The sequence below is a fragment of the Oncorhynchus gorbuscha genome, linkage group LG17, assembly GCF_021184085.1.
Source record: "Oncorhynchus gorbuscha isolate QuinsamMale2020 ecotype Even-year linkage group LG17, OgorEven_v1.0, whole genome shotgun sequence".
NCBI lineage: Eukaryota > Metazoa > Chordata > Actinopteri > Salmoniformes > Salmonidae > Oncorhynchus > Oncorhynchus gorbuscha.
This window is the reverse complement of record NC_060189.1, coordinates 45,036,291-45,058,198: the sequence shown is the minus strand read 5'-3', so window position 1 is coordinate 45,058,198 and position 21,908 is coordinate 45,036,291. Positions and strand designations below refer to the sequence as shown.

Genomic DNA, 21,908 nt, shown 5'->3' with positions numbered 1-21,908 from the left:
TCTAACCTACAAATGCACACTCACATTAACCTGCACTGCATGTCCTGAAGTAACAAAACAAATAAACTCTTCAAAAGGACATACTGATGTAGATGTATGTAAACATATAACAAAATGTGGAAAAAGTCAAGGGGTCTGAATACTTTCCGAAGACACTGTACACAATATGTTATTTATTAGCCCGTCCTTTCACTGTCTCCGTCAGGATAACCGGGAGCGGGAGCATAAAGAGGCGGCCAGGCAGCGGCGTCTCAGAGAGCTGGAGGAGAAGCGCTTTGCCTGGAATGCCGACCAGCAGCAGGCTGCTGGCGCAGGTAATGGCGGCTTCGGCCGCAGCAGCAGCGGGAACGACATGGATATGCTCAGCAAGGAGGGCCTCCTGGACTTCCTCCAGCAGCGTCCCGCCAGCCCCCACAGCCCCCTGGGTCGTTCAGCCAGCGCCCGTCGCCACCGCCACACCGTGGCCGCCATGGCCGACCGCGAGCTTAACGAATACCTGGAGCTGTTCGGCAGTGAAACGGCACTACCAGCTGACTATGCCAACAAGTTCAACAGCTTGCCGCGCTCCGGCCGCACCCTCCATCGGAGAACCGCCCCCTGTCTTGTGTCCCAGGATGTCAACCCCAAGCTGGGGAATGGGCAGCAGGTGCTGGCCACGTCACACCGGGCTGAGACGGAGCCCATCAGCCCCTTGGCCATGTACTCTTTCACAGGCTTTAATGCCAACGAGGAACCGTATAACAATAATAACAATTACACGACCGTGTCCGAGGGGAGCTATCTGCCTCGCTCATGTCAGAACCGCAACGTCTTTCAGAAGACGCCCAACCCCAGAGCGAGCGTCACGGCACACATGAACGTCAGTGTGGAGAGGCACACTCTAGTCCTGGGAATTCAACAGTTTGACCTCCCCAGTCCGAACAATAACACAAATCAAATGCACTTCGTTGACCACAAAGACTTGGTGGTAACGGACTTGGAAATGAAGACGGAATCTCCAAAGACACTCATTTTGGATACCCCTCCTCCTTGTCCAAAGAGTTTGGAAAGAGGACCAGAGCCCGTGGCGTGGGAAGGTAAAATGCCGTCCTCTCAGTTTGTGGTTGGTTCGCTTCAGAAGGAGGAAGAGGAGGAAAGCAGCACCGTCTCCTCAACCACCTGTGATATGCCCCTCCCTCTTGACCCATCCGTATCCAATAAGAAACCGGTGTTCTACATCTTAGACTGCACAGAAACGGACTGCTCCGTAGCGCTTGACTACTCTGAGATCGAAAGCTCACCTCTAATGAGGGAAGGATTGGTCCCCGATATAAAAAACACTGACTGCAACAACATCCAGGGGAACCTTCGAGACCCCAGCTCACTATCCTCCAACTCCAACTTTGATTCCACATCCAAAAATGATCCGTCCGTCTCTGCCCCCACAAATGAGCTGTCGGTGTCAAAGTCCACAGACGAACGTGCCCCATCCGTTGGCTCACTCGTCACCACGGAAGAGGGGGACGCAAATAGCTGGAACACGGCAGAGGCTAGGCAGGTGGGCGAGAAACCTGTACAGACATATAGCCATAAACCAACACACGCCAAGACCAAGAATGTGTCAAAAGTTTCCAAAAACAGCAAAGTGGGTTGCAGCGTCAGGATATTGACCACCACTGAGAACCAGGGCATGCGGAAGGTGGTGCCCATCACCAAGCTAAGCCGGACTGGCCGTAATGCCAAGCGGGTGGAGAGACCCGCCGGAGGCCATGAGGGTGCCAGGCAGCCGCTCATCGACAAGAGCACCCCAGCCAGGGAGAGGGGTGAGAAGACCGGTTGGCCCGTCCGCCACTCCAGCTTGCCCCCAGAGACCAAATCCCAGTGGAACGCTGGCCTCTCTGGCTGGGCACGTGACCTCAACCTGCGAAAGCCCTCCTTCCGCAAGCCCAGCGCCAAGCCGCTGAGGAACCTGCCCAAGGCACCGCCGGAGGAGAAGATGTGCCGCTCCACCATGAGAGCCCTGGCTGCTCAGGCCCAAGGTCAGGTTAGGACACCCTCTGAGGCTAGCGCTCCTGAGACACCTATTCACAGCTCCAAAACCCCATCAGCCACCCTGCCTGGCTGGGCACGCAACACTGTGGCCTCCTCCTCTCGGACCACCAAGAAGGAACTCGCTCCAACCCTCTCCAACCCTCTGACCCCCTCCAGGAGCCCCTCTCTCCTGTCCCGGAGCAGCTCCCAGAGTCAAGCACCCGCTCGGCCGCAAGCCGCTGCCACAACCACACCTCCTGCCAAAGGGGGGCAGCATTCACCCCGGGGGGAGGAGAAGGAAAAGGCCCAAGAGGGTGGTCTGCAGAGGCTGCAGAGCAGCAGCTTCTCAGAAAAATCTGTCCAATCCACTACGTCATGTAGGACCATCAAGCCCACCTGGAAGTAGAACTCAAATATGGTGGAACTTGATTGGAGCAAGAGAGGAAGAAATGGTTTTCCCCACATACTGTAGACTGACATTTTGTGTCCTCTTTCATTAGCTACTCTAAGACATCCCACCTCATCCATATCAAGTCATTATACAGGGCTCCGTCAACACGTATTGTATGAACTGCAAAAATATATAATGCACTGTATAAGATTATTTCTTCATGAGCCCCCGTTTGTTTTTGAGCATTCTTCACGGGGAGACAGAACTGACAAATGGCAAAATCCCCCCTTTTTCCTTCTTTGCCTGCGTTGTGGTCTTAAACTCTATTTAATAAGGTATAATAACATGTCAAAAAAGAAAAACAAATATTATGCTTTTTTTTACAACCCATTTTAAGATGGTGTTTACATGGTATTTACTTAAAAACGATGTGGTAGTAACAATGGATATGTTCTGGTACTCACCTCAAAGAATACAACACTATTGGTAATTTACTGTTACCAAATGGCACATAGCGACACGTGTGTCAACGCATCTCGTGTGATTACTATGCAATTATTAGATAATTACCATTTAAACAAGTACTTTCTAGGTAACTACCTGGTAAACAATGACTGTAAAATGAAGTGTTACTGAAAACCCACTAATGAACATGCTTGAATGCTGCTAATTAGCTTTGACAATTTGGGGACTGTGTTAGTGTCTTCATTCAGGGTATGAGCTTTGTAAGACGCTGCCTTGCTGCTGTTGTGATTGTGACTTTCCGTGGTTCTCTACTTTCCTTTGCACAGCCGTACTATACAGTAGCCTGGAGTCCACACTGAATATTGCTCCGTTTTTCACTTTACTGATTTAGTCTGAGTCTGATCCAATAGGGTTCAATTGGAATTGGCAAAAAAGAGCTGGTCCAATCAGTGTCTTCTCAGATACTATGTGCGGGACAATAATGAAAATAACCTTATTCACTAGAAACCAAACGGGGGGGGACGGAATAAGAAACAAAGAAACAACTGTTTTCATTTTCCGTTTGCACTAAAGAATATGACCCTGGCTCAGTGTCATTGTACTTCTCAGCAGCTGGCCACTGAGTTCCTTTCCCGCTCCACTGAAGTTATACCGCGGTTATACTTGACATTGCAAAAATAGTATATAGTAAAACAAAATTCAAAATAAAAGGCCACAGAATAAATGCCCATAGGCCCCATTTAATCCAACCGGGTATCCGGGGTTAAGATAAATAGACATTATTGTTGATGTGCTGCATTGTCTTGGACAAAATTATATGTGTAGTCAGACATTAGGAAACTGAACTATATTTGAATTCTAATGTCAAGGAAGTTGAAGAATTTTGTTTTTCAATTGTTTTGGATATTTGGTTGTCAGTGTTTGATTGAATCAGGTATCCTATTGTGTACTGAGTCATGTACATTAACTATTACTATTAGCAAGTACAGAACGTTATTGAGTCATTATCCTCTGTTTATGATACTCCAGTTAGTCCTTTGGTATGATTCCACTGTAAAGTTTTACCTTTACCTCTTAGAATACAGTACATGCCAAGGGTGTACTTTGTCATGCAATGCATTTTCATGTACTTGTGGTACTTTTGACATTTGTATGTATATATCAATAACGAGCAATGTTTCTAAATGCTCTTGATAAAACGCCTCCATTCAAGCATGGAGTAGAAGTGCACACAAAGGAAATATTTTTCCTGCTTTATGCTATAGCTAGACCAACACTAACGCTATGAAAAACAACATTGAACATGTAGCTCTTCAGACTGAAGTAACACCCAACATGGTGTTGTTTTTCTCTGCGTTTTGTCACAATAATCGTCTTTGTAATCCTCAACTTTTTTACTGTGAATGTTGTCATCTCCTGATTTTTGTATTACTTGACATTGTGCAATTGTGTTCCTTGACCGCCATCGGTCGTGATCAAAGTAATACTGTAGATTCTTCAGCCCTGCAATTGCTCCTCACTACACTGGTCCCAGATCAGTTTGTGCTGACTTGTTGACTCCTATGGTCATTGGCAAGCCAGCACAAACTGATCTGGAACCAGGCCAGCTTGTCACCCCAGTTGCCTTTCAAACAGCATTGTGCCATTGACATAAACAACAACAACTAGAGTATATTAACTTGAAGCTTGATGTTGCTGTCCCATAATCAGTGTCTCCTAAATTGTAAATAAGAGTAGAAATCCTCCCTACCTTCCATTGCACCTACCAAAATAGCTATTAGACTGGATACTACAAATCACGGGCTTAGCCAATTAGCTGTCCACTCTGTGTACATAGTGTAAAGACATACTATTTTTGATTATACGTAGAGGTCGCAATATGTTTACACGTAGCAAACTGTATATGGAGGCTTGGAAGTAGTGAAGGTGAAAGGATTCTGTTGACAAGTGGAAATGGTTAACCAGACTTTTTCCTTTCTTGAAATTGTCACAATGAACAGCATCGTTGTTCACAGACCATACATTGAGGCACTCAATTCAACTTGTCATGAATCAACCATGTCAATCTACTGTACTCTAAGTCTGAGGATATCTCAAGCATCTCTATACAGTTGTTGTACCATGTCTGTCTGCAATATTGAAAACCCACAACTGAAAATGTTTGAATGCTGCTAATTAGCTTTGACAATTTGAGGACTGTGTTAGTGTCTTCATTAGGGTATGAGCTTTGTAAGACGCTACCTTTCTTCTGTTGTGATTGTTGTACCACTTCTGTCTGCAACTCTCAGAGTAGGCTTAAGAGAGCCCATTTTAAATTGAGCCTACAGGCCACAACCCTGCAGTAGGCCATGATATTTGTATCTCCCTGCTCTCTGCAATGCAAATGAAGTGAGGCAGCGAATGTCACAAAAGACCCAGAGGCCATACGTCAGCCCAGATGGTCTGTCTCTCAAATGGCACCCTATTCCCTATATAGTGCACTGCCTTTGACCAGGGCCCATAGGGCTCTGATCAAAAGTAGTGTACTATATAGGAATAGGGTGCCATTTGGGATGCCGGCCTACGACATGGCTAATGACTAAAGAGCGAGACACAATGCTCCTCTCTCTCCCTCTCTTTTCCCACCTACAGTCACAGTCAAACTGTATGATGATAGATCTCTTGTCCACCAGACTTAACACAATGTCCAGTCTTTTACAAGGATGGTCTTTTACAAGAGCGGCCTCCCACATCTTATCGCACAATGCCTCCTGCTTTTGGGCTCATTTTGAGAGGGGCATGTCGACAATGGGTGGTCTTGCGTCAGAGCCACTAAATACGGTGGGACTTCAATACGGAATGTCTACCCTTGCATCCACCCACCACTCTGCCGCCACTTCCTTGTTATGTGATGGTAACCATGACATCTTGGTCCAGCAGCTCAGTCAGGACGCTGTGGGACTGAAAACTAGAAGTGGTCCATCTGACTAATAGCCTTAGCCTTTCTAAACTTAGGCCCGACTCCTAATCATGACAGAGCAGGCGCCTGGCAACCCAAAACGGTGTTGAAACATTTGTCCAATGTTGCCCAACCCAAACCGAATGGTGGCGATTAAGATTTTCCCATTGATTGATTGATGTTGGTGGTTTTTCAAGCCAACTCGTGAAGTTGCACGCACACAATACAGTGACTTCATCCACAGTAGGCCACAGTTCATGTTCACCTTCAAATGTTGACCTTAAATCACAGTGTGAGCTATAGGCATGGATTCCTAGGTGATGGTGCTTGTGTGTTGGAACTGAAAGCAAGGACGAATGTTTTCTAGCCTGATCCCAGATCTGTTTGTGCTTCATAGCCAACAATATGATTGTTGTCATGGCCTGACAACACAAACCATTCCGGGACAAGGCTTGATGTTTTTTACTGTTTTAATGTGATTCTTTATGGGGATCAGACTACGCATATCTTAGCTGGAGTTCCCACCACTTTATATAGCTGCTCCACTTAATTGCCTTGGTTCTGCTTTGCCGCCTTCTTCTCCAAGTAACTGTCTTCGATGTTAATAAACTCAAACTTCTACCTGGAGAAAATGACTGTAATCACTAGAGTACACAAGGCTGAATATTATGCTATTCTACAGCACTGATAATTTGTAAAAGTTATGATGTGAAACAAAATCAATAAAATCACCTGATGCTGTGTCACTTTGAAGCCATGAAGCTTTTTTCTCTGTCCTTCTCAGCCTTTTTCCACCAGAAATGGACATGGTTGTGAACCTGAAACTCTACATGGATCATTTTGTTTTTTTTGTATGCATTCTACAAGGGGCTGTTTCTAAGCAGACATACTGAGGACTTTGCTACAGTGGGCTAGACATTTAACCCCCTTTCTCTCATCTGTTTTATTAATTAAAGGGAGAGTAACCAATCATGATGTGGAACATGGCCAGCTGGGCCATGTTCAGTTGCCAAACATTCTCGAATGTTGCAGATAGAAATGCTGTGAATACGTGAATCCTTATTCTACATGTTAGAGCGGCATGTTTGTTCTACATAGCATATTTCTATCTGAACGTTCCAAAACGTTGCGTCCCGCTAATTGCGTCCCTGTTCTTTACGACATGAAAATGCTGGCAAACGTTTTGGGAGAACTATCCCTTTAAGTAGTCTATTAACACCTCCTGAATTCACAGCTCTGTAACATATCAGTGGTAAAATCCCTATAGATTTTTGTAAAAAATGATTATGGAAAAGCAACAAAAAAATGATATATAAGGGTACGGATAGGGTACAAATTGTTCCCTGGGGTAAAAAATATCCAAATACACATAATGTACATTTAGAGGAACACATCATCTCACATGGTACTGTTCAGTATCTTTTAGGGTAGATGTGCAGATAACCTTGTATAATGGTAAATTTTTATACCCTATATTTTGAATATAAAATATACAATCATCCCACTCTACTGTGAGGATATTTTTCTGTTGTTTTTAAAAATACAAATGTACTGTATTTTATGCTTTGTTTTTTGGCTAATAGAGTACAAAGAGAGACAGCCTTCCCTTCCTGGTTATTCCCATCAACTGAGTGATCAATGGGTCTGGGGCTATAACTCTATCAAAGGCTTTAGATAAGTAATCAAAAATGAGAGCCCAGTAAGCATGTAACTTAGGACTTATCCTGCTTGCACCTCTCACACAGTGGTGAGGTGTCCAGGAATATTTTATGCAGTTTCAGTTTTGAGTAACGTAACCTGTGTATCACTTTAAACTGAACAGGATTGTGTCTGGCATTCACTGAACTGTGGTTTATATTCCTGAGAGCTTCTACCCAGTCCTCATCTGAGATTTCTGAACCAAGTTCCAGCTCCCAAGCCCTTTTAGCAGTGTCTGTAGATCCCTCTATGTGGGCCTGTAGCACATCATAAAGTCTAGAGACCGACCCTTTTGAACGAGGTTTGACAAGGATAAAGCTATCTAATGTAGGATTATTTGGCTTAATGCCATACTGTGGGATATGTGTCCTTAAGAAATTCCTGGTATTTGGAGGTATCTGAAAAAATGTTGTTGGCATGTCAAACTTATTACACTGTAATTGTTGATGAAGCTAACTGACCATCAATGTATAATTGTTGTGAGCCCCTTCTCCCTCCACTGTGAAAACACACCAGGTCTACTCTGTGCCCGGTCACTATGTGGCATTTCTTATTTTAGTGCAAATTGTTGCTGTCATACCAAACTCAAAAGAAAAACGTCCCTCCGTGCAGGAGCTATTCATGACACCTGTATTAAAAGTGATCATAAAACAGACCCCCGTCCCCGTCCCCGTCCCCATCCCATTACTGAGTGTACCCTCAAGGTATAATGATGTATTTTTGCCACTTTAAAGGAACTTTAATGTAGATTGATCAAGTAATCTTATGCTACACAAAGATAAATAACATATTTTTCTAAACTAATGCAATCAGTTGCATTTTTTGCATCCTTTACTGAAATGCTTGTTCCAGTTTCAATGGTTTAGGTAGTCTCCCCATAATGTTCTCATTCTGAATGCAGGCTGTGGGTGAATAAAAATAGTTGGATATATGACTGGATTCTGATAGGAATTACACAGCACTTTCCAAGCTAGCATAATGTGACTTGCAGGTAGGGTTGCAAAATTCTGGTAACTTTCCCAAAATTACCGGGTTTTCCAGGAATCCCGGTTGGAAGATTCTTGGAAACAGGAGGGAATAAGCAGGAAATCTGTAACCAGAATGTTGTAACCCTACTTGCAGGCCTGATGTGGCCTGTAAACCATGAGCTAAGGTGTCTACTCTATTACGGTAAAACTAGGCCGCAAAATAAGGCCGTATGAGATATGTAATTTCAAGTCATAAATAATTACATTTTTATGATAACATTAGCCTAGGAACTCACTTGGAGAAGACCACAGGACTGAAAATGAACGAATTCACAGGCAAGGCACACTGTGAAATTATATTGGGAGGCGTTGCTTAGTGTGGACGTGGCTTTTTAGTTCATTTCTTTGTGCCACCAGTGAGTGGAAGTGTTGTACCATGTACCTTATCTAAAGTCACCTTTGTACCTGTGACTATACATTTTGTTACATTACAGCCTTATTCTCAAATGGATTAAATAAAACATTTTCATCATCAATCTACACACAATACCCCATAATGACAAAGCGAAAACACATTTTTAGAAATATTTGCAAATTTATACAAATAAAATACAAAATATACCTTATTTACATAAATATTCCAATGCTTTGCTATGAGACTCAAAATTGAGCTCAGGTGCATCCTGTTCCCATTGATTATCCTTGAGATGTTTCTACAACTTGTTTGGACTCAAATTTCAATTGATTGGACATGATTTGGAAAAGCACACACCTGTCTATATAAGGTTGACTGTTGACAGTGAATGTCAGAGCAAAAATCAAGCCATGAGGTCGAAGGAATTGTCCGTACTGTTCAGAGAAAGGATTGTGTACCAAGTTTGGAACCACCAAGACTCTTCCTAGAGCTGACCGCCCAGCTAAACTGAGCAATCGGGGAAGAATGGTCTTGGTCAGGGAGGTGACCAAGAACCCGATGGTAGCGCTCCAGAGTTCCTATGTGGAGATGGGAGAACCTTCCAGAAGGATAACCATCTCTGCAGCACTCCACCAATCAGGCCTTTATGGTAGTGTGACCAGATAGAAAGCACTCCTCAGTAAAAGGCACATGACAGCTCACTTGGAGTTTGCCAATTTGTTTTTATTTAACCTTTATTTAACTCGGCAATTCAATTAAGAACAAATTCTTCCAAACGGCACCTAAAGAATCTCAAACCACGAAAAACAAGATTCTCTGGTTTGAAGAAAACAAGATTGAACTATTTGGCCTGAATGACAAACGTCATGTCTGGAGGAAACCTGCCTCCATCCCCACGGTGAAGATTGGTGCTGACAGCTTCATGCTGTGGGAAAGTTTTTCAGCGGCAGGGACTGGGAGACTATTCAGGATCGAGGGAAAGATGAACGGAGCAAAGTACAAAGAGCTCTTTGATGAAAACCTGCTCCAGAGCGCTCAGGACCTCAGACTGGGGCAAAGGTTCACCTTCCAACATCGAGCATCTCTGGAGAGACCTGGAAATAGCTGTGCAATGACGCTCCCCAACCAACATGACAGAGCTTGAGAGGATCATGCAGAGAATAATGGGAAAACTCCCCAAATACAGGTGTGCCAAGCTTGTAGTGTCGTACCCAAGAAGACTCGAGGCTGTAATTGTTGCCAAAGGTGCTTCAACAAAGTACTGAGTAAAGTGTCTGAATACTTATGTAAATATGATATTTCCAGGGGTTTTTTTGTTTCTAAAAACCTGTTTTTTTGTTTCTAAAAACCTGGTTTTGCTTTGTCATTATGGGATATTGAGTGTAGATTGATGAGGGGGAAAAAAATATTTAATCCATTTGAGAATAAGGCTGTAAATGTAACAAAATTTGGAAAAAGTCAAGGGGTCTGAATACTTTCCGAATGCATTGTATATAATGAAGAAACTGAGGTATGAACTGGGGTACAATCAAATCAAAACCTTTGTTTCTAGGAGTGTAGATCAGTCAACTCCAGACTGTGATTGTGTCTATAGATCACTTTTACTACCTTGAGGTGTATGGCAGGGTATTCTGTTGATATCTAACGGTTTTCTGGCAATCTTTAGAGCTACCCAATGATTAAAAATTAAATGATTTTGCACCAAAGTACGTTCATCTCTAGGAGACAGAACACGTCTCCTTCTTGAGCGGTATGACGGCTGCGTGGTCCCATGGTGTTCATACATGGTGTTCATACATTCATACTATTGTTGGTATGTGGTACCTTCAGGCATTTAGAAAATTGCTCCCAAGGATGAACCAGACTTCTGGAGGTCTACAAAAAAATTCCTGAGGTCTTGGCTGATTTCTTTTGATTTTCCCTTGATGTCAAGCAAAGAGGCACCGAGTTTGAAGGTAGGCCTTGAAATACATCCACAGGTACACCTCCAATTGACTCAAATTATGTCAATTAGCCTAACAGAAGCTTCTAAAGCCATGACATCATTTTCTGACATTTTCCAAGTTGTTTAAAGGCACAGTCAACTTAGTGTATTTAAACTTCTGACCCACTAGAATTGTGATTAAGTGAAATAATCTGACTGTAAACAGGATTAAATGTCAAATTGTGAATAACTGAGTTTACATGTATTTGGCTAAGGTGTATGTAAACTTCAGACTTCAACTGTATACATATGTGATTCTTCCATTCGTCCCCCCCAATTTAGTTTTGGAAAATATTTGAACGGCATTGTTGGTTAAGGGCTTGTAAGTAAGCATTTCATGGTAAGGTCTACAGTCATGGCCAAAAGTTTTGAGAATGACACATTTTAATTTCCACAAAGTTTCTTGCTTCAGTGTCTTTAGATATTTTGGTCAGATGTAATTATACCTCAGTATTCCATAGTAACAAGCATTTCATACATGGCAAAGGCTTTTATTGACAATTACATGAAGTTGATGCAAAGAGTCAACATTTGCAGTGGTGACACTTCTTTATCAAGACCTCTGCAATCCACCCTGGCATGCTGTCAATTAACTTCTGGGCCACATCCTGACTGATGGCAGCCCATTCTTGCATAATCAATGCTTGGAGTTCATCAGAATTTGTGGGTTTTTGTTTGTCCACCCGCCTCTTGAGGATTGACCACAAATTCTCAATGGGATTAAAGTCAGGGGGAGTTTCCTGGTCATGGACCCAAAATATCTATGTTTTGTTCCCCGAGCCACTTCGTTATCACTTTTGCCTTATGGCAAGGTGCTCCATCATGCTGGAAAAGGCATTGTTCATCACCAAACTGTTCCTGGATGGTTGGGAGAAGTTGCTCTCGGTGGATGTGTTGGAACCATTCTTTATTCATGGCTGTGTTCTTTGGAAAAATTGTGAGTGAACCCACTCCCTTGGCTGAGAATCAACCTCACACATTAATGGTCTCAGGATGCTTTGCTGTTGGCATGACACGGGACTGATGGTAGAGCTCACCTTGTCTTCTCCAGACAAGCTTTTTTCCGGATGCCCCAAATAATCGGAAAGGGGATTCATCAGAGAAAATGACTTTACCCCAGTCCTCAGCAGTCCAATCCCTGTACCTTTTGCAGAATATCAATCTGGCTTCTTCTTTGCTGCCCTTCTTGACACCAGGCTATCCTCCAAAAGTCTTTGCCTCACTGTGCCTCACTGTGCGTGCAGATGCACTCACACCTGCCTGCTGCCAATCCTGAGCAAGCTGTGTTGGTGATGCCCCGATACCGCAGCTGAATCAACATTAGAAGACGGTCCTGGCACTTGCTGGACTTTCAGTTGAACCGCTCTCCTTGAAGTTCTTGATGATCCGATGAATGGTTGATTTAGGTGCAATCTTACTGGCAGCATAATCCTTGCCTGTGAAGCCCTTTTTGAGCAAAGCAATGATGACGGCATGTGTTTCCTTGCAGTTAACCATGATTGACCGAGGAAGAACAATGATTCCAAGCACCACCCTCCTTTTGATCTCCAGCCTTGTCCTCATCAACACTCACACCTGTGTTAGCAAGAGAATCACTGACATGTCACCTGGCCGTCTTGTGGCAGGGCTGAAATGCAGTGGGAATGTTTTTGGGGGATTCAGTTAATTTGCATGGCAAATCTGAATCTGATCACTCTTAACATTCTGGAGTATATGCAAATTGCCATCATACAAACTGAGGCAGCAGACTTTGTGAAAATTAATATTTGTGTCATTCTCAAAACCGTTGGCGACGACTGTACACCGGTTGTATTCGGCACATGTGACAAATACAATTTGATTTGACATGGGTTGTATTAGTTACTGGTTATTTCAGCCCTCAGGAAGTTTGTAATCAAGATGAAATTCTGTCCCATAAACTACATAGCTACAGTACATTTGGTATCAGAAAGAATTGCCATGTACATTTGTGTGGGGTAAATTAAATGTAATTGTTGTGAAAGCTTATTTATTCAACCTTATTTTCAGTAGTCTTAACTGCAGACATTTGTATTTTATCATTTCATTATAATAATACATTCTATGTAAAATGCAAATAAATACTTTTTAAACATTCGACTGGTTGTTACTTTATCTATTGCTCGAAATACAAAAACCTGACTTATACTACTTGGGTGCATTGACTTTTACGTAAACTTCCATAATATGTGTAAAATTGATCATCTAGAAATGACAGTACAACAGGCATGTTAGCCGTCTGTTTATTGAGCAGTGGGTCGTTAATTCTCTGGCAAGCTTTTTTCTCTCCCTTTCATTTAAATACCATCACATTTTAAACCTAATCTCTGTCCAACACTCCCAAATGTGGGCCTCCATCTCTCCATAGGGCATTGACTTTCTATTACTGTCCCTTACGCCAACTGCCACCTTCTGGCAAGAAATAACAAATCAAGTATCAAAAATGCATTATTGCAATACTGTCCCGCTGAAAATGCAAAATGCTTTAAATAGTATAAAACTGCAAAAAACAGTGCATTCAGCAAAAAATAATAATCACTTATGAAACTGTACCCCCCTCCCTTTGGTCTCAGACGTCAGGAAGCGAACCTAATACCCCACCCGTCCCCTTTAGAAAAGTTGAAATATCTACATTTTTAATCCCAATAAAAATGTTTTTTTAAAAGAGTGCACTGTATGCAAAGACACCGCTATCTGCATAATAAACCTATCCGTTCTGTGCAGCAGTGACCTGCATTCCCCCGAAGTCCTCGTCTTCTTCCAGGCTTCGTTTCAGGCTGCCTGAGAAGTACAGACATTCACAGGGTCAAACATCCAGAAATAAAGAAAGGGAAAAATAGCAGTGACTGGTGGTGAACTTAAAAGGGATACTTCGGTACAATATGCTACCTTACATTTTTTTCAAACTGCACGCAGAGCCATAAAAATGGTATCTGTGAGTTTGTCTGAATCTGGGTAAGTAGGAAATGACCGAAGTATCCCTTTAATAAACTTGTAAACACCTGAATTTCATGGGAAAGAATCGCTTATCTTTGGGCACTTATGAGAGCATCAATTCTGCTCAGTTGCTGATCACCTTTCAATGCATATTGCAATACAGGGATTAAAGTTGAGCCTACATGTCGACTGCATAAACCACATGATTGGCGGTCATGCCGTTTTGATTTAAGTCGCTTCAAGTCTCTGCAGTTGCTCCTCATCCACTGCACCCTGCAGCTATTGTGGAAAGCACAATTGTCCCCCAATTATTAATTAGGGTGTTTAGCTTGACCTACGTGAACCTGAATAAGAATCATTTGCCACAATTTATAAGCTGTAATGCCCCCATATACTCTACTGGCAGACCGCGGTCGGACTACAACCCGATATCATATAAACACTCATAAGGCATGGAAAATGTGTAGAATTGCGGGAAATTAGCTTTAAAATTAATAATTCTATCTCCGCCAACAGGGCTGTGAACCGTTTGGGTCGCATGGGTTTCGAAATGGGGGTTTGCCACCTAGGAAAGGTGTGTGACCGGAACTTCTCAAATAGTACTGGAGTACCCCTGCTATAGCAGATCCAAACAAATGTGATATTTGAGAGACCTCTTACCACAATATGATATTTAGTTTGTGAGTGTTCTTAATGTGTTGTTGGACGATATAGGGTGGTAGAATGTCACTAAACTCTTCTCTAACTAAAACCTCTATTGAACAACGGTGGGTATTTTGACACTGCCCTGTTGCTATGAGCTTTGCGGTTGGAAAACCACTAAATGTGTTGTCTGTACATAAGAACCTCCGCCAACTGCAATCGAGGACTTTCTAGGCTGTTGGTAAGTCCTCTTAAAATGCACCCACGGTGACACAGACGTGTATGGTAAGCGTGGAATGAGCCCAGGTTCCTGTAACTGTAACATGAATGGAAGATGCACGCACTGACCTGGCATTCCAGCATGCAGGGAGAACGATCTGCCCAGCTGTATTGGTGACATCATCTTGATGGTTAGTTTAGCTGAGTAGATCGCTTCATATTCCTGGAAAACACATCATCAAGAGATGGAGCGCTGCATTTACAAACCATTCAGACAGAAATGTCTGGTATCAAGCAGACATCCATCTGACACATTTGTAAAGTTGAAAACCATTGAATATGCCTCATGTAATCTCAGTGATCAGAGCTGTTTGAAAGATTATGAGTTCACGACTTGATACACAGGACCCTACCTGTAATTGATGCACAAAGCCCACGTTAGGGTTGATGCAGAATCTCCTCTCCTGAACGTGGCTGAAAGCATCCCTGTAGAAGAACCAGCACATTTCAGAAGGAAATGTTACTAGATATTTGGTCACAATGCATCTGGACAGTGTCTCTGCAATAAATGAAACCTGCTTGGTTTGTTGAACGGTCTTACCTGTACTTTATGCCAAATGTCTCCATAAGGTATGCAATAACTAAGGCAGCGCTGAAAGGACAAGACAATAATTGTGATTGAGTTTAATACTTGTCTAACAGGAAGATCAAGCGATATCAACACTCAAGCAGGCAAGAGTATTTTCAAACACCAAGGATCTATTAAAAATCTAATCTATAACATGGGATGTGACAAACCTTCTTGATATCCCTGCGTTTCCATGAACTAGTACCTTTCCTATGTGAACAAGACAAGGACAGAGTCAAGATACACTACTGTTCAAAAGTTTGGGTCACTTATAAATCCCCTTGTTTTTGAAAGGCATATTGTTTGTCCATTAAAACATAAAATTGATCAGAAATAGTGTAGACATTGTTAATGTTGTTATTGACTATTGTAGCTGGAAACAGCTGATTTATGGCATATCTACATAGGCCCAATATCAGCAACCATCACTTCTGTGTTCCAATGGCATGTGTTAGCTAATCCAAGTTTATAATTTTAAAAGGCTAATGTTGATCATTAGAAAACCCCGTTGCAATTATGTTAGCACAGCTGAAAACTGTAGTACCGATTAAAGGAGGAATAAAACTGGCCTTCTTTAGACTAGTTGAATATCTGGAGCATCAGCATTTGTTGGTTCGATTACAGGCTCAAAATGGCTAGAAACAAATAACTTTTCTGTAACTCATCAGTCTATTCTTGTTCTGAGAAATGAAGGCTATTCCATGCGAGAAATGGCCAAGAAACTGAAGATCTGGTACAACGCTGTGTACTACTCCCTTCCCAGAACAGCGCAAACTGTCCCTAACCAGAATAGAAAGAGGAGTGGGAGTCCCCAATGCACAATTGAGCAAGAGGACAAGTACATTAGTGTCTAGTTTGAGAAACAGATGCCTCATAAGCCCTAAAACTGGCAGCAATTTCTCGCATTGAACAGCCTTCAAACAGGCTAAATGGTTTTCTAATGATCAATTTACCTTTTAAAATGATAAACTTGGATTAGCTAACACAACGTGCCATTAGAACACAGGAGTGATGGTTGCTGATAATGGGCCTCTGTAGATACTCCATAAAAATAAAATAAAAATAAACCGTTTCCAGCTACACTAGTTATTTACAACATCAACAATGTCTACCCTGTATTTCTGATAAATTTAAAGTAAATTTAAATGGACAAAAAAGTTACTTTTCTTTCAAAAACAAGGACATTCCTAAGTGACTCCAAACTTTTGAACAGTAGTGTATATTGTAGAGTTCACAAGTACTGTATAGTACTGCAAATTCCAACAATTCTCAAGGTGCAGGGTACAAGAAATGTAACATTGAAGTAAAAGTACCCGCACACGGTTGTACGCACACAGTTTATTGCAACTAAATTCTAAAGACAAGATACTATTCAATTAAAGAAATGTTTATTACCTCCACTGGCTAAACAGTCATCAATAAATTCTTTAATCTGTGGAGAGAGGAAAATATATACATTTTAACATGACAGGGCAAATCAAATCAAATTGTAGTCACATGTGCCGAATACAAAACCTTACAGTGAAATGCTTACTTATAAGCCCTTAAACAAAAAGAATTAACTGGATTGTTCGTTAAGTAAAAAAATGAAAAATAACAGTAACAAATAATTAAAGAGCAGTGGTAAAATAACAATAGCGAGGCTATATACAGGGGTACAGGTACAGATTCAATGTGCGGGGTTACCTGTTAGTCGAGGTAATTGAGGTAATATGTACATGTCGGCAGTTAAAGTGACTATGCATAGATAATAAATAGAGTAGCAGCAGCATAGGTGGGCAATGCAAATAGTCTGGGTAGCCATTTGATCAGCTGTTCAGGAGTCTTATGGGTTGGGGGAAGAAGCCTTTCGGACGTAGACTTGGCACTCCGGTACCGCTTGCCATGCGGTAGCAGAGAACAGTCTATGACCAGGGTGGCTGGATTCTGACAATTTTCAGGGCCTTCCTCGGACACCGCCTGGTATAGAGGCCGTCGATGAGAATGGGGGCATGCCCGGTTCTCTTTTTCCTGTAGTCCACAATCATCTGCTTTGTCTTAATCACGTTGAGGGAGAGGTTGTTGTCCTGGCACCACACGGCCAGGTCTCTGACCTCCTCCCTATAGGCTGTCTCATTGTTGTCGGTGATCAGGCCTACTACAGTTGTGTCATCGGCAAACTTAATGATGGTGTTGGAGTCGTGCCTGGCCATGCAGTCATGAGTGAACAGGGAGTACAGGAGAATGAGCACGCACCCCTGAGGGGCCCCCATGTTGAGGATCAGCGTGGCAAATGTGTTGTTACCTACCCTTACCACCCGGGGGTGGCCCGTCAGGATCCAGTTGCAGAGGGAGGTGTTTAGTCCCAGGGTCCTTAGCTTAGTGAAGGCATTATGGTGTGGAACGCTGAGCTGTAGTCAATGAATAGCATTCTCACAGGTGTTTTGTCATGGTGGGAAAGGGCAGTGTGGAGTGCAATAGAGATTACATAATTTATGGATCTGTTGGGGCGCTATGCAAATTGGAGTGGGTCTAGTGTTTCTGGGATAATGGTGTCTATGTGAGCGATGACTGACCTTTCAAAGCACTTCATGGTTACAGACGTGAGTGCTATGGGTCGGTAGTCATTTAGGCAGGTTACCTTAGTGTTCTTGGGCACAGGGACTATGGTGGTCTGCTTGAAAAGTTGGTATTACAGACAGGGAGAGATGAAAAATGACAATGAAGACCCTTGCCAGTTGGTCAGCGCATGCTCGGAGTACACGTCCTGGTAATCCCATCAGTAAGATTCGATCTTATTCCAGTAGACGCTTTGCCTGTTTGATGGTTCTTCTGAGGGCATTGTGGGATTTCTTATAAGCTTCCCGGGTTATAAGAAGTCCCACTCATTGAAAGCGGCAGCTCTACCCAATAATAGTGCGGATGTTGCTTGTAATCCATGGCTTCTGGTTGGGGTATGTACAGTTTAAGTCGGAAGTTTACATATACCTTAGCTAAATACATTTAAACTCAGTTTTTCACAATTCCTGACATTTAATCCTAGTAAAAAATCCATTTTAGGTCAGTTAGGATCACTTAATTTTAAGAATGTGTAATGTCAGAATAATAGTGGAGAGAATGACTTATTTCCGCTTTTATTTCTTTCATCACTTTCCCAGTGGGTCAGAAGTTTACATACACTCAATTAGTATTTAGTAGCATTGCCTTTAAATGGTTTAACTTGGGTCAAACGTTTTGGGTAGCCTTCAACAAGCTTCCCACAATAAGTTGGGTGAATTTTGGCCCATTCCTCCTGACAGAGCTGGTGTAAAGGAGTCAGTTTTCTAGGCCTCCTTGCTCACACACGCTTTTTCAGTTCTGCACACAAATTTTCTATAGGCTTGTGGTCAGGGCTTTGTGATGGCCACTCCAATACCTTGACTTTGTTGTTCTTAAGCCATTTTCCCGCTGAAGCCATTTTTCCGCAACTTTGGAAGTATGCTTGGGGTCATTGTCAAGTTGGAAGACCCATTTACGACCAAGCTTTAACTTCTTAACTGATGTCTTGAGCATGATAACATCTATTTTGTGACGTATACCAGTCCCTTCTGCAGCAAGGCACCCCCACAACATGATGCAGGACACGTTTTACTGTGGATATAGATTCTGGAGGAAACCGGTACAAAAGTATCTCCACAAGGTCCTTTGCTGTTGTTCTGGGATAGATTTGTACTTTTTGACACCAAAGTACATTCATCTCTAGGAGACAGAACATGTCCCCTTCCTGAGCGGTATGACGGCTGCGTGGTCTAAAGCCATTCCATAATTTTCTGGAATTTTCCAAACACAGTCAACTTATTGCATGTAACCTTCTGATCCACTGGAATTGTGATACAGTGAAGTATAAGTAAAATAATCTGTCTGTAAACAATTGGAAAAAATACTTGTGTCATGCACAAAGTAGACTTGCCAAAACTATAGTTTGCTAACAAGAAATTTGTGGAGTGGTTGAAAAACGAGTTTTAATGACTCCAACCTAAGTATATGTAAACTTCCGACTTCAATTGTAAGTACAGTCATTGTGGGGACGACGTCATCGATGCACTTACTGATGAAGCCAGTCAGCCATCAGAAGAATCCCGGAACATATTCCAGTCTGTGCTAGCAAAACAGTCCTGTAGCTTAGCATCTGCTTCAGCTGACCACTTTTTTTATTGACCGACTGAAATACTATGTAACATTATCCACCACACATGCTGAAACTCACCATAGGGAAATATCTAATTATGTTTTCCACAGGATTGTCAGCAATATCTAAAACGAGGTATCTGAAAACAGAAGAAAGCAGGCCACATTAATTAGCTGACAAATTAAGTGAGAGATGTCATTGGCTGAGTTATATACACTACAAGTACCTGTTCTCAGTTTGTCGCTTACCTAAATTTATGTGGGAAGTTGGGCTTTATAAAATTGGCCTCGATATCTTGGCGGACACACACCATGTGCGTTATCCCCTGTCTTTCAAGGACAGAAAGCTAAAAAAGACCAAAAGAGTTGAGTTAACTTTGAGATTCTACAATATGTTGTTATTTTATAGTCCAGGGCACGGTTTCCCAAAATCATCTCTTTCTGAGCTGATCCGTCATTAATATTGTGGAATAATTATAATTTCAAGGTAAGATTTGACGGGGGAAGGTTGATCAAAGAGCAGCCCTGCCTTTCGATCCTATCAGTATCAACACATGCTCCAACGACACACATCATTTGTTATTCGGCGCGTTGTAGGATCATTAAAACAGTATAAGTTCCATCACTCTACTGACCAACGTAGAGGGCCGGTGTGGGTTCTGGCTTGTCATCTAAGCCAAGCAGAAACACACCTGCTTCTAGTAATCAGCTAAACCCAGTTTATAGTCAAGATTTGACGGGTTGAATCAGGGGTGTAACCATTACGCCAATTCTGTTGCAAAACGTTGTCTATTGTAAATTAGCGTTACTTATGGGGGAGTGGACTAAGACACTGCATCTCAGTGCAAGAGGCGTCACTGCAGTACTTGGTTCGAATCTAGGCTGCATCACACCCGGCCATGATTGGGAGTCCCATAGGGCGGCGCACAATTGGCCCAGCATCGTCCGGGTTTGGCTGGGGTAGGCCGTCATTGTAAATAAGAATAGGTTCTTAACTGGCTTGTCTAGCTAAAAAAGGTTAAATAAAAATACTTTGGTAGTTTCCTCCCAGTTTCATTCCGTTTGGTTCTTAAACAGTAAAGAGTTTCTGCTTGACTAGTCTGGAACAAATGCCTGCACCCACACCTGCCCTCAGCAGATAAGAACAGCCACCCCAGCAGATTTATGGGATACCAAATTACCTTGCTTTTCATAGCAGCTGAGTAGGGACCTAAAAACAGGCCTGGTAGAATTTCCTAAAACAACAGATGAGCAGGTTTTAGGTACATCATTATGAGATTACATGATTTAGATACTATAGCTAATCACTCAACAGCAGTCACTTTTGGTGCCCCTTACAATAATTCAATTTTGGGGACAAAAGGGCAACAAGCAAACGGTACCTGCATCTCTCTTCTCATTGGATACGCCCAGTCCTGTGGAATAGATAAGAAAATCAATGGAATATGTTAACTGACTGGTTAGCTAGTTCTCTCGCCGGTCAGTAGTCATCTGCCACAAGATACCCCTACCTGGATGTGTTATTGTAGCGAGCATAAGCTACACTTGCCAATGGGATAGCCAGCTGAACTCTTTCGACTGGCGATATGTGGTTAGCAAACTAGCAAACAAACATTTGAATTCACTTCATACATGATTACATTTAGCTACAAGTTCAATTTAGCGAGTGCGATTACATGTTATTAGAGTAATTTGTTCATGTTACGGGCTGTTTTTGAGTATGCTCGCAAGTTAGCTAAATTGTTCATGATTTGCTAGCTGCGTTAGCTTGCATGCTATCGCTTACCAATAGGTCATCCTTTGACGCAGGAAGGGACGGGAACTGAAGTCTATTATCCTTGTCCATGTTGCAGTGACCTCGGGCGGACGTAGCCTAGGCCTGTCGCACGGTTTTCGTGGTTTGCTAAGTGTATAATTGCAGGAGTTTGTTTTGAGGTTGCGTATTCATGTCCGCCATGCTGCTCCCTCGGAGGAGTCACGTGAACAAAGTTACGTAGCTGTCGTTCGTCACTAGTTACCACATCCACAAAGTCGTAAACCACGCCCATTTCTACAATTTATTTTCTTAAAATGTGATTTTAAACCTATCCTTCAACCTAACCACGCGGCTAACATTATGCCAAAACATAAACTTAAATTGAGACTAAAACTGGTTGTTTTCATGGTAACTAGTGGAAACCATTCTTCTCAGGTGATGTTTTGGGGCAAACGGTGTATTTCCGCACACTACTGCATGCTGGAAATTAAAAAAAAGCTTTGGTGCTATCTGGTTCATTGGGACATCCCTACCCCCAAAGAATTTGAAATTTAAAAAAGTTAAGATTAGGGTCAGGGTTAGGATTATGGTTAAGGTTAGGGTAGGGATGTCCCAAGGATCCCGGATGACCAATAAAAAAAGGGATATCCAAAACGTAAAATGGAATTCACTAAAAACTAAATACAAAGCAAA

The 21,908-nt window shown here is 42.5% G+C and overlaps 2 protein-coding genes across 2 annotated transcripts in view; one reads left to right on the top strand and one right to left on the bottom strand.

The window, feature by feature from the left end:
• Positions 1-6,518, top strand: part of LOC124001216 (FH2 domain-containing protein 1-like) — a 42,609-nt gene extending 36,091 nt beyond the window's left edge. The window contains exon 11 of the mRNA XM_046307841.1: positions 206-6,518. Within this exon, the coding sequence (XP_046163797.1) occupies positions 206-2,416 (2,211 nt within the window). The 3' untranslated portion in view covers positions 2,417-6,518. The remainder of the gene's footprint in view (positions 1-205) is intronic.
• A 6,598-nt stretch (positions 6,519-13,116) lies between these two features.
• Positions 13,117-21,455, bottom strand: LOC124001604 (serine/threonine/tyrosine-interacting protein A-like). The gene is made up of 11 exons (XM_046308540.1): positions 21,246-21,455; positions 20,842-20,874; positions 20,641-20,694; positions 19,709-19,806; positions 19,539-19,599; positions 16,709-16,745; positions 15,484-15,523; positions 15,287-15,337; positions 15,099-15,171; positions 14,815-14,908; positions 13,117-13,668 (listed from the first exon to the last, which is right to left on the bottom strand). Exons 1-11 carry the CDS (start codon positions 21,303-21,305, stop codon positions 13,595-13,597), a joined length of 675 nt encoding a protein of 224 aa, XP_046164496.1. The 5' UTR covers positions 21,306-21,455; the 3' UTR covers positions 13,117-13,594.
• Positions 21,456-21,908: the final 453 nt, after the last annotated feature.